This window comes from Sitophilus oryzae, unplaced genomic scaffold, assembly GCF_002938485.1.
Source record: "Sitophilus oryzae breed Bouriz unplaced genomic scaffold, Soryzae_2.0 scaffold_817_pilon_pilon, whole genome shotgun sequence".
Taxonomy (NCBI): Eukaryota; Metazoa; Arthropoda; class Insecta; order Coleoptera; family Curculionidae; genus Sitophilus; species Sitophilus oryzae.
The window spans coordinates 160,051-173,510 of NW_022147436.1; the positions used below are offsets into that span (position 1 = coordinate 160,051).

At 30.0% G+C, this 13,460-nt stretch overlaps 2 protein-coding genes across 2 annotated transcripts in view; both read right to left on the minus strand.

Moving 5' to 3' along the window:
* The window catches only part of LOC115889648 (nucleolar protein dao-5-like), a 260,773-nt gene that overhangs the window by 122,049 nt on the left and 125,264 nt on the right, over window positions 1-13,460 (minus strand). The gene's annotated exons all lie outside the window — the stretch shown is intronic.
* Window positions 10,955-13,460, minus strand: part of LOC115889647 — a 127,532-nt gene continuing 125,026 nt past the window's right edge. The window contains exon 3 of the mRNA XM_030909701.1: window positions 10,955-11,403. Within this exon, the coding sequence (XP_030765561.1) occupies window positions 11,399-11,403 (5 nt within the window). The 3' untranslated portion in view covers window positions 10,955-11,398. The remainder of the gene's footprint in view (window positions 11,404-13,460) is intronic.

Below are 13,460 nucleotides of genomic sequence, written 5' to 3' on the forward strand. Positions count from 1 at the left end.
ATTTTACTTATGCGATTTTATAATTATTTATTATACGCATCACAGAGATGATTTGTTTTAGGAATAAATGTAATAACAGCCATACCCAACAGGAGATCGAAGAAAAATGTTACCAGCAAACGTTTTCTTCTCTTTTTTTCCACGATGGAATACATGTTTCTATGTTTTAATTGTGTTATAATAAGTAAATAAAAAAATGTTTTAATTATTTTGACCAGAAGTTTTGATTGGCGTTGTTGACAGGTGACTAGCTCAACATTTCCACACAGATAGCGCTAAACCGGAACATTTTGGAAACAAGGTTTCCATTTATTGTCGATTCATTTTCGAAACACAAGTTTCTCTCTTTTTAGACACAAATATGATATAATGTAGATGATTTGGGTCTAATATATATTTTTTATCGGCCGTTGAGCTTTTAAACTTATAAGAACGCTGTCTACTTACACTGATTTATATATTTTCATTTCCAGAACCATAACATAAAAATAAAAATCTATATTTCAAACAAAAATATTTTTAGCAACAAATAATGATATATAGAAGGGACATTAAAAATATGAAAGTATATTATTAAATTAAACGATGAATTTGCTTGTTCCAGACATTTTTTGTGCGAGAAAACCTAAAAACAGAGATTTTAAGACAAAAAAATTATGGTAAAGGTCGACATTGTTGATGGTTGTTTTCATTTTGAAATACACATATAGAGTATTTTAATTTGGTTTTTTTTCTTCACATTTAGAAACAGTGGCTGCTGAAAACAGGAACATCTTGGACGCAAATTGCAGAAAATGTTTCGAAACGTTTCGCCGTTTCGGCTAGTGCCACCATATTGGAAACACATGTAATAAAGCCATATAAAATATTTAGATTTCGAAAATGTTTCCTATTTGTGGCATACCGTTTCCATTTTGTGTCAAGAAACAGAGACACAATTATTAGAAACATTACCTAAAATGTGTCCAAAATGCTACTTGGGACTCAATTACAGGTATTCCTAACAAATTATGTTGATTACTTAAAAATTCTATAAAATGGACATTTGGACATTGGACAATCCCAACAAGGTTTTTTCTCTTCAAATGTATTTGTTAATATTCAGCATTAAAATTATTTTATATGTTACACGCTATAATCTATCTTTGAATCCAATCAGAGTTCTATATTCCAGCACGTCAATGGTCCGGGCGGATGATTTGTCCCGCGAATGCGATGATTCACCGAAGAGAGAATTTCTGTGCGACCCAGAAGGACAAAGAAGCCGTGGTCGAGCACACGGTGACGAAGACCAAGAATTTAAATGATTTTTTTTTCGAAAGCAAGCGGTGAAACCGATCGTCAAACGATCACGTAAGCCTTGGCTTTGTTTTTGTTTATATCCACGTTCGATTTTATAATAAAATTAACATTTATTACGATCATTATAGCCGAATTATGATTACTAGATTCGACAGGTGTCAGCTTATAATGTGTTGGAGTCAATGACGACGCAAAACTTAATAATTTAGGGGTATACATATACAACCACCCTTGTAGATTGTATAGGAGGGGGGAAGTGAATCACCGCAACCTTATACAACTATTGTGTCCCCTTTTCTTGAATTTGACAAAAGCCGGCAGTATCTGAGACGGCTTTATATAGGTTAGTTCTCCAACTCCGATAGCAGTCGTACCAAATGGTTGTCTGGACCACACAAGGTCTGGACGCACTCAGTAATGAGGTATTCTGGTGATTTCCCATTTCCCCACAAATCTTCAGTCCCCGTTGGTTCTTAGCTTCAATCTACTATGAAGTGTTGAGGAGACAGTGTCCTGTTAAAAACCCCGTGAAAATCCGAAGACTGTTCTTACTTAAATCAAGGAAACTTTTGATTTTTCTTGGTCGTAAGTTCTGAGAAATTTCTTCAAGTGTCTTAGACCGTTGGAGGATTCTCATTTCTCATTGCAAGTTACGGATGGAGTCTTCCAGGTTCTAAATTTCCGCTTTAAGTTTGATTTCCACTTGAGAAGCAGAACTCTCCCTTCGTGGCATGACTTATTATATGACTTGAATATTTTATTTGCCTAATTAGTTCAGCTTCTCTAGGCATTCTTTGGCCAACTTTGAACTGATGGTTACTCATAAAGTTGATCGTTTTTAATATAACCAACCTGAGATAAGAGACAATTTTTGGTCTAAAAAAAGACTATTTTTGGGCTATCAAATAATCAGTCTAAAGGATCCAATCCCCGTTAAAGGATATTATTTTATTATAACACTAATAACCCCGTCTACTAAAATTTATGGTCTTTAAATATTTATCGATAATGTTATTTTTGTAGTTCGTGAAATCAGAAGCCTCAATCCGACGTTGATAATTCAATGTACACGAGTCTCGAAAACTACTAATTCTACGTAAAAAAATGACAAGGACCGTTTTTGTAGGTAATCCGGAGTTTAACCATAGTTTTTTTTATTGCAAATAATTAATCTTCATACAATTTTATGACACCCGTATTTTTTTATTTTACTTCAATTTCATCCCATTTTTTTAAAAAATTAATCAATATTAAGAATTTCAAATTTACACTTTTGCAATTTTTGACGTCACCTATCAAAAGTGTCACGGTTTGCCACCAGGTACAAAGGTAAATAAAAACCATTTTTCTAAATGTATTTTAAAGTAGATATAAGATTAATTGTAAAATAAAACTTAAGGAACTTACGTTAAAATGATCTTTACAGCAAAATCTCGTACTTTTGCTGACATATTGTTGTCTTGCCGCTTCAAACCAGGCTCTTCGACGGCTTTCATCCAAAAGAACAGTTATAAAAACTTTTTTTGGAGAGCCTTCAGAGTTATTTAGACAGCCCTTCACAAAACAAACTTTAATACCCTTCATTACAAAAATAATAAAGAGGGTACAATAAAACAAAATTGAAAACTCAAAGTGTTTAACGCCAAACGCAAAATCAACAAAATACAAATCTAACCTCGAACGCCTCGAACATCCGAACAACTTTAGTAGTGTTTAATGCTTCGATAAAAATGGCAGTAACCTGTTAATAATAAAAATTTAAGTTTCAATTTCTAGTAGTGAAAAATATAAAAGTAAATTTAATATTTTATATTTAATTATTTTTATATTATAAAGAATAATCCCACATAAAAACGTATTTTTTAACGATCTTAATAAAAATAGAAAAATCTAACGTGATTTTAAGATATATGGCGTAAATACGGTAGCAAAGAACTAGACACGCCATAATATTATTCTTCAGAGGCTGGAGCGCCCTCTCTCAACTATTCAGTCAAATGCTGATAGGTGACGTCACAATTTTCTACGGGTCATTTCAAACCAGTGAAATTTGTATTGAATTTGCTTTATTATTTATTCCTTAATTGTAACTTCGTTGCATTTCTTTTTGCATTGAGGGAGTACTTTTTAATCACTTCAATTGAATTTTATATTAAAAATAACAAAAATTTACTATATTTAAACACCGGATTGCTTAAGCTTCATTTTTTATACCAAGAAAAATGTTGTCAATTGCATATTTTGGCAGATATTTGCAAAATAACTGATTTTCGGCCTAGGAGCAGGCGTCCACCGAAACCAGTAAAATCTCGAAAGTTATCCACGAGAAATTTGAATGCTAGCATTCACTAGGAACCTCCAATTAATTGATCCTAACATTCACTAATAAAATCTTGTTTCAAAATTAGTTTACACTAGCGTAGTGTTAGCAAATCAGTGAATGTGAGCTTTTACTAGTAACTGTTAACCAGTGTTGCCAAATTTCTGAAATAGAATTTCCCACGAAGACGGTCAAAATTTCCCGTTTTTTCAAAAATTCCCACGACTTCGCAAATCCAATATAATGTCGTCAACACAATACACATATTATGTTTTTTAACTGAAAATTTAAAAATGCTCTAAACAAATTTCGAAATATACTTTTCAATTTTTTTTCGCGCAAAAAAAAACTTTTACCCACCTCTACTTTATTGTATTTAGTTGCGGCAATGCTATAGCTTGAATTTACTCAATTTACTGAGAAATGCGTATACTACAACTATTTTTTTACGAATAATACATGAATTCAGAATTTTCCACGAATATTGCGTTTTGGGTTACAATTTCCCTTTTCCCTTTGGATCTCGAAATTTCTCACAAATCGAGAAATTTTCCACGAGTTGGCATCACTGCTGTTAACATTCAATGATTAAATTTTTTTACTGAATTAATACTTTTATAAAAAAATATCTAAATGATACATTAACCGAACAAAATTGATTATATCGTAGTAAGTATATAATTATAAATATATTAAAGCCCAAAAGAATCTAATGGTTATTTTATTACTATTTAATGAAATTAATAGATAGTAATTTTATGGTCGCCACACACATAGTGTGTAAATGCCTTAGTCGTAGAGATTGGGGATCCTTGACAGTTCTGTTTGACGATTCATTTGACACATTTGAATTTGATTTGAAATTTTGTGGATTTGTCAGTCTTTACGGAGCTTATTTTATGTTATTTATTATTTATTCTACTACTGATAGTTGTATAAAGGTAGTAAATCTAGATGGAAATTGTGGCAGCACTTAAATTAACAGTGACACTATCGATTTATCGAAAAAGACTCTAAAATAGTTGGTTGTGTAGCGTGCGGTAGATCTCGGCAAAAATTGAGTGAAATAATGGAACAACTTTTCGCTAGTAAGTGACTATATAATATACATACGTGTAGTAAACCGATCATTTATGAAATTCACTTAAATTAACTAAATTATATATTTTTCTTGCATTTTAGCTTTTATTTATTACTTGTCAAAGATTAGATGTCAAAGAATTTAGATACGTTAATTACGACTTACCTGCTTCAGTAGCGTATCGGATGTTTGTGGTAATAAGTACTTATTATAACTTATCTATTTTTATTAGAATTATATATTTTTATAACAATTTTAATAACTACCAACATTTATTCACAACGTAAAATAAAACAACAAATTATTGAGTCTACCCCACGTCTACCCTACATCATAGTTTTACATTTTTTAAATAAAATTAGAACGACACTGATAAACCGAAATTTAAGTCGGCCATATTTGAGGTCCATCGCGGTGTAGCTAAGATTTTTGATATGCTCCTTCCTTAGTCTTCTTATTCAAAGTCCCTGATTTATCTATAATAGTCTGGACTTTTTTTACAATGGTTATCTTAATTACGTATTTAGGCTGTACATGGTATACTCCAATTAAGGTAGCTTTTATTGAAATTTAAAATTTGTTCTTCATTTTTAGAAAGTGTTAAATATTTATGTAAAAAACTATACATTTTAGTCATATGCTTGAAACTCTACTTATTTTTCTCCAAGAATCCGAAAATCAATTAATATATAGGGTATTCCAATACAAAAAACACAACTTTGATGTGTATTTTTTTGAGGGACACCCTGTAAAACTGTATATTTCAAAATATGCCCTAAATTGACCTACAATATGCGCACAAATTTCATTTCAATATAAACTGTCGTTCTCAGTTCTCATTGGAGTCTCCGCGACGTATGAGGGCGCCACCCTGTATATTTATGAAACATAATATACGCAAATATTATTCTGAACAACTTTTCTCTTTGACTTTTTTCGATATTTTCTTAACCCAAATTTAAAAATTCAATTTATTTTGGATAATTTTTATTTACTTAGTTTAACATTATTAAGTTTGTTGCTTTAATAATTCAAATATTCATGTGTTTTTAAAAATCTTCTATCAAGAAACGTGACTAATCATACAAAGTTATGAATGTTTTAATCTTTATACAACGCGTATAAGAAACAATGATACGCGAGTTGCTTGAAATGTTTATATCTAGCACGTAAGACATTCTACCATAATATAAAAATAAACCGCCTAAAATTATTATACTTATACAAATAAACTAAGCCTAAAATTAGAAATGACAACACAATCTACAGAAAAAATATTTATTTATCCTATTTTCGCAAAATAAATTACAAAACTATTTTTTTTATACATACAGCTTTAATTATAATATTTTATTTAAACAGCAATCATTACAATTATTATTAGAATCATAAATAAAGTAATAATCAGTCGGTGAGGATTCGACCGCAGGCAACCACACATACACCGAGTTGTTTGACTGGTTGTCTAACATCTAAGCGCGCTTATTTTTAAATTCGACTTCATAAAGGCAGGCAATATTTTTAAATACATATTAATTTAAAACATGCTTTTTTTAAAAGTATAAACTATGTAAATATATTTGATTTGGCTTCTTAGATTATATAATTCAGCTTAAGGTCACTTTTATTTTCATGAGGAAATAGAATGGAATCCTTACTAAAAATAACTGGGATCTACCTTGATATTCGCTATAAATATAATACATAAATTCTCATGTCATTCTATTATTACATTTTATTTCGAATAAATAAAAAATAGTAAATTCTTCAGTTCAAAAATTTGAGCTGATACAAAGATTCATTTTCTTTATATGACGAAAATGAGAAAATATTAACAAAAATGCTACACAAATAAGAAAAAGACTAGATCTTTGAAAAATTGTATCTTGACTGAACAATACTAATTAAAAAATAAGCTAATAAAAAATAAAGCAAAAATGTATTGGATGTAAAATGTACCGATAAATATACAAGGTATAATATTTTTATTTTAATGCTTAAATATAGCAACTACATTTTACGGGAAAAGATATTTTAGGGTATTAAAAACAAGGAATTTACCTACATATTTTGGTAACTCTGTCGGGTTAATACACCCTTTAACTATATTAATACAGAAAATATTTGTTTTTATCATACACTATACAGTATGTCCCCAGATTATCTTTACAAGAGAAAAAACTTTTTTATTATTGACATTTTGGGAAAAATGCATTCTTCATAAAAATTTTTGCTTGTTCTAAAATGGTTAATCCCGTTTATACTTTTCCAAATTTCCATACCTTTTTATATAATTTCGATTTCATTCTTTGATAGATGATTATTATTAATTTTGATTAAAGTCATATTTTTTGCTGTTATTAAAGTATCACATTTTCCGATAACTATTATCACCCTTTCCATAGCAGTAGGACTTTTTTCATGTTTTTTTTTAATTATCTCATGTATAACGGTCTGGAAATTTGAACAAATATAGACGGGGATAAACCATTTTAGAACAAGCAAAAATCTTTACGAAGAATGTATTTTTCCCAAAATGTCGATAAAAAGTTTTTCCTCCTGTAAAGATAAGCCGGGGACATGCTGTATATTAATATACAATAATTAATAATAAATAATTACTAATGACTTATAATCACTATTTACGAATTTTTATTCTCAAGGAAAAATTACTTACTTAGGTATCATCAGATATAAACATATTATTAACCGTACATTTAATGTATTTTACATTGAAAAAATACCGTATGATTGAAAAAAACGACGTCGATTGGCTTGAAAACAAGATTAAAATAACAGTAACCTTCATTTCCAAGCCAACTCTAACGCCTATGGTATACTATTAACTATCCTATGGTATACTATTAGCAATCCTATACTATACTATTAGTTATGTATTTAGCTATTTTTATATTAGCTATTATAAATGCAATACAGAAAAAAAAGGTTGTTTAGCTATGTATATATTTACCTATAATTATTTCATCGGTACATTATTAACAACAAAATCACTAATTACTATTCTAACGTACTAAAACAAAACAAAAAAACAATCACAAAAAAAACAGAGTAGAAAAATAAAGCGTATAATATTTGATGTATTTGTCATTTTTTATTATTTGGTTCTAGCTTCAACAAATACTCTTCAATTTTTGGAAACAGATACCTACTGATATGTCAAAACTACACCATTGCATTACATTAATTCCTATACCGGGTGCGTCTCAAAAGTGGCTCACCCCTATAACTTTTTCATTTTTTCAGATAAAAAAACGAAATTTGGTATGTTAGTATATGACATAAATTAGGATTGATTGACGTATTCAATTGTTTTCGGTTACTTCCTGTTTCACCGGAAATGACTACAACTTTTGATTTTTTAAGATTTTTAAATGGTGCCCTCGGTATCTTTTTACCTTATTCGATAGAAAATTACATTCTGAACTTTTGATATTTTCGCATATGGTTTATTTGAAATTGTAGCATGCGGTTCATAACGACAATTTAACTCGAAATATCAAGTGTGTGGTATGAAATTATTCGTAAAAAAACCTTTTTCCAAATATACTAATGAGCCACCCTCGTTCCATTTGAAAAAATTGAGATATGATTAAAAATACGATTTGGGCATCTTCTACCCGGCCAGGAAAAGACACTAAAAACACTAGACAATCAAATTTATTTTTCCAAGGCTTTTTGATTAAAAGTTGGCGTTTTTAACATAGTCATGGCACTCTACATTGGAATTTAAAATACGCTTTTTTATTAAGCGAAAATGTCAAAAGTTGTCAAATATGTCATTCCATTCAGAATGTCATTTTCTATCGAATAAAGTAAAAAAATACCGAGGGTGCCATTTGAAATTCAAAAATTGTAGTCATTTCCGGTGAAACAGGAAGTGACCGAAAACAACTGAATAAGCCAATCAATCCTAATTTATATCATATACTAAAATACCAAATCTCGTTTCTTTATCTAAAAAAAAATTAAAAAGTTATAGGGGTGAGCCACTTTTAAGACGCACCCCGTATATACAGGATCGCATTGCAACAATTCTTATATAAATATTTTTATAAATACACAGGGTGATTCAACTATATTTTTAAACTAGTAGGAAATAAAGTTTTTTACAAATGGATTTGGCATAAAATTTTCCTTTTATTTATCTACATTTTTAAATTCACAAAAAAGTGCTTAAACACTACTTGTAATACCTATATAAGTTGTCCCATAAAAATATAGTTTATATCAACATTTGCTAGCGTATGTTGTTTTAGATCATAATATGTATTAAACCTTTAAAAAGCCTATATTTTTTAATGAATGAACTCAAAAAAACAGTAAAAAAGTTAGGACATGTTAAATGTGGAACAAAATAAAATGCTAATACCACAGCTTATTCAGCACCAGCTGGTCAACTTAGCGTATTTCAGACAGCCAACAAGTCATCTACTGGACATACTTACATACAGGGTGAGTTTCCTACGATGTTCTCTATGGGTATCTCGGAAACTACTGGAGATAGAGAGTCAGTTAAATGGAGAAAGAATTGCAGTTTTGTGGGGTCATAAATATGCGCCTTTCAGATTTTTGAAAAAGTTCATGGCTTACTAGATATTTCGAAAAAAACAAATTTCGGCTATTTTAAAAATTGTCCGTAATTCCATTATAAGCTATTTTAGACAAAAAGTTTTCAGATAAAAGTTGTAGATAATCACGTCCTTAATGAGACTGTGTCCTCCGTTTTTTTCTAAAGCCTGTCATTTTTGACATATGACACAAACATAGGTTTTTTTAAATGGAAACCATAGTTGGCCATGACTTCATAAAAAACTCCATTTTTTAAGCTTTTTAGTGATGTAAGCTATAATATCTTTTCTTCAAAAAATTACTGAGTTATAGCCAATTCTTTTTATTTTTAGACAATTTCACTTAGTTAGCCAGGGAAACAAGTTCAATCGCCGTTGCTCTCAGAAATATGAAGCTGTCACATCCAAACTTTGTAAATTAAAATAAACAAAAATTGTAAATATGAATTTTTCAAATGAACAAAAGCGTGTAGATACTCGCGCATCAATAAAGTGGTTCCAACATGACTTTCATTATAACACACCTAACCCCCACCCCCCATACTGAAAGAAATGTTAAAAATTATTTATATCATAATTATAGAAACGCAGGAATAAGAAGAGGTGGACTAATTGCATGGGCCTCCCCGATCATCTGACCTACCCATTTTAGAATTTTTTATACTGTATAGTTAAAGTTTCTGTAATTCTGTAAACTTTGGTATAGTTAACAATAAGGTTTACAAAAAAACTTATGAATAATTAAGAGAGGCACTCGAAGTGGTGGTACGAGAAAAATTTAGTTAAGTCGACCGGTCCTTCTGTGAGAATAGGTAATAGTAATTCAGTTTTGAAAAGATGCAACTCAAAACAATGGCAAATTTTTTGAACATTTTCTAAAATAACTTAGTGTATGTATTGATATTATTTTTTTTAAGTATTAGTTTGTCTAATGTAAATTGTAAAGCACCGTTTAGTAATATATTCTGACTTTTTATAAGTTATAAATCATAACAGAATAAGAATACCATGCACTCTAAGTGAAATTAGTCAAGAAAGATAAAAATTGGCTATAACTAAATTTAACTTTTTTAACATGTATTAAAAACCGTTTTCTGAAAAACGTAACATTCACCAGTCAACGTATTCTCGAAAATGTATGGTCAAGAAAAGTTGAACCAATAATCCTAAACGTTTTTCTTCATTTGAAAAATTCATATTTACAATTTTTGTTTATTTTAATTTACAAAGTTTGGAAGTGACAGCTTCACATTTATGAGAGCAAAGACGATTACACTTGTTTCCATGGCTAACTAAGTGAAATTGTTTAAAAATGATAAGAATTGACTATAAATCAGTAATTTTTTGAAGAAAACATATTATATCTTATATCGCTGAAAAGCTTAAAAAATGGCGCTTCTTATGAAGTCATGGCCAACTATGGTTTCCATTTAAAAAACCTATGTTTGTGTCATATGTTAAAAATAACAGGCTTTAGAAAAAAACGGAGGACACAGTCTCATTAAGGATGCGATTATCTACAACTTTTATCTGAAAACTTTTTGTCTAAAATAGCTTATAATGGAATTAGGGACAATTATTAAAATAGCCGAAATTTGTTTTTTTTTCGAAATATCTAGTAAGCCATGAACTTTTTCAAAAATCTGAAAGGCGCATGTTTATGACCCCACAAAACTGCAATTCTTTCCTCGTTTAACCGACGCTCATCTCCAGTAGTTTCCGAGATACATCGTAGGAAATTTCCGAGAACATCGTAGGAAACTCACCCTGTATAAACGAGTAGTGAGAAAACTGTCGGTCTCGATCATTTTATTTTTAAAAGAAGTCTCAGTGTAATTCAGAATTCGACTTGTGACAGAACCTAAAATAAGGGAATATTTAACTATTTTGATGACGTTTATTGATTTTCTGGCTTTTAGGAATGCCGGTTCACCCTGTATACCAATGAGGTAGGTATATGTTCCAAAAACCAAATAGTATATGTTTATTTGCGTGTCACAGCTTTTGAGACAGGGACAGAGACACACAGAAAGAGTGAGATGTGTGATGTCGCAGTACAGAAACGTTTCGAGCTACACGCCACAACACCAGCAGCAGAGAGACCCACTAACCTACGGACAAAAAGAAAAAACAAAAATATATCAAACAGATTGCAATATTTCTACGGATGCGTTCATATTACCTATAGTAGAGACGATGCGATGCTTGTGGGATGCAACAGATGCAAGATGCACAAAACAGAGAATGGCTAAAGAGTGCGAGAACGACAGTGCTGATGGAATGTGCCAATTCGTCAAAAATGTTACTACGTAGTTTTATTTAAATTTGTTAAAACACTAACTAACAATCGCTAAGATTTATATAGTGTGTCACCAGATCGTCTTTTGGAAGAGAAAAAAACTTATTATTGACATTTAAAGGAAAATGCATTCTTCATAAAAAAAAATTGTTTGTTCTAAAATGGTCAATCCCATTTAAGGTTGATTTTCACTATACCTTCCGTTTCCATTCCATATCCGTTCCGTATTTTTTATTGTATTGACGCTATACGTAAGCTTCCGAATCAACCCGCTTAATCAAAATGAATAATAACAATCTGTCAAAGAATGGAAAAGAAATCCAAACACCATAGGTGTTTTCATTTCTTTTTTTTGCATTTTGACTTTTAGGACGACTTTTCAAAGGTATTTTCATATTTTTTTAATTCATTTCTTTTTATTTTCTGTAAAACGGTATGGAAATTTGGAAAGTTAGTCTGTGGTAAAGTGTAAACGGGATTAGCCATTTTAGAACAAGCAACTCTTTTTATAAAAAATGCATTTTTCTCAAAAACTTGATAATAAAGTAGTTTCCCTCTTATAAAGACAATCCGAGGCCATACTGTATACAACTTAATAAAGTATTAATTATAATGTTTAATTAGGTATGTATATCAAGTCGCGTAATAAGATAAAAGCTTTACATTTACACAAAAAAGTATTGTAAAGAAACTTGGACCATTTCTCAACGCATTAAATACCATTGAGTACGTCTACTATAATTAGAAATAATATACAGGGCATTTCAAATAAGCCGTCCATTAAAAGCATTTTAGAATCTATTATACAGGGTATCTCAAATTACCAGCGAGGTCTTTGATGCCGATCACAGTAAAAATTTACAAAAAGAAATGCAAATACAATACAGATGTATGACAAAATTTAAAAGTCTATTATTACCAGAATAATTTTTCTAATTTACGATTTTTGAAACAGTCTTGTAACAACAATGAGCTAATAATCTAAATTAAAGTATGATTGTTTTTATATGCCTAAGAAAATTAGAGATTAAACAAATGATAATAGTTTATCTATTAACAATATTTTTATCGATGGTCTATTAAAATTTAATTTTATTGTTCTAGTATTTACCTAAAGTTGGTTTTGGTTCAAGGTCGAAAAATAATACCTATGAACCTACCTGCTTATACAGGGTGGCGCCTTTCATACGCCGCGGAGGCTCCTAGGAGAACGACAGTTTGTATTGAAATGCAATTTTATGAGCATATGTAGGTTAATTCAGAGCACTTTTTAAAAATATAGAGAGTTCTACAGGGTGTCCCCAAAAAAAGTTACATATCAAAGTTGTGTTTTTTGTAATGGAACACCCTATATATTAATTGATTTTCGGATTCTGGGAGAAAAATCAAGGTGAGTTTTATAAGAAAAGTATATGGCTAAAATGTAAGGTTTTTGACATATTTAACATTTTCTAGAAATAAAGAACAATTTTAAAATTATAATAAAAGCTACCTAAGTTGAAATTTACCCGGTATAGCCTAATAAGTAGTTAAATTAACTATTATACTTTAAATCAAATTAAAACTTGATCCAAAAAGTTATACAGGGTGAGACAGAATTAATATTGAACATTAGTCACCTGTAAAAGCATGTTACTCTTTTATTTTAAATGGAACACTCAGTATATTATTCCGATATTCAATGGAGAATTCATGTCTTTTCAAAATAAGGTTGCCTACCCCTCAAACAAATATTTTCCTGGATATTTTCATTTACATGATTTGATCTGAGTAGATCCTTATTATTTGATAAAATATAGGTGGATGTGATATGTCTGACGTTACTTCAACATAGCTGTCTAATTAGTCCAACTTTAATAACTAGTTATC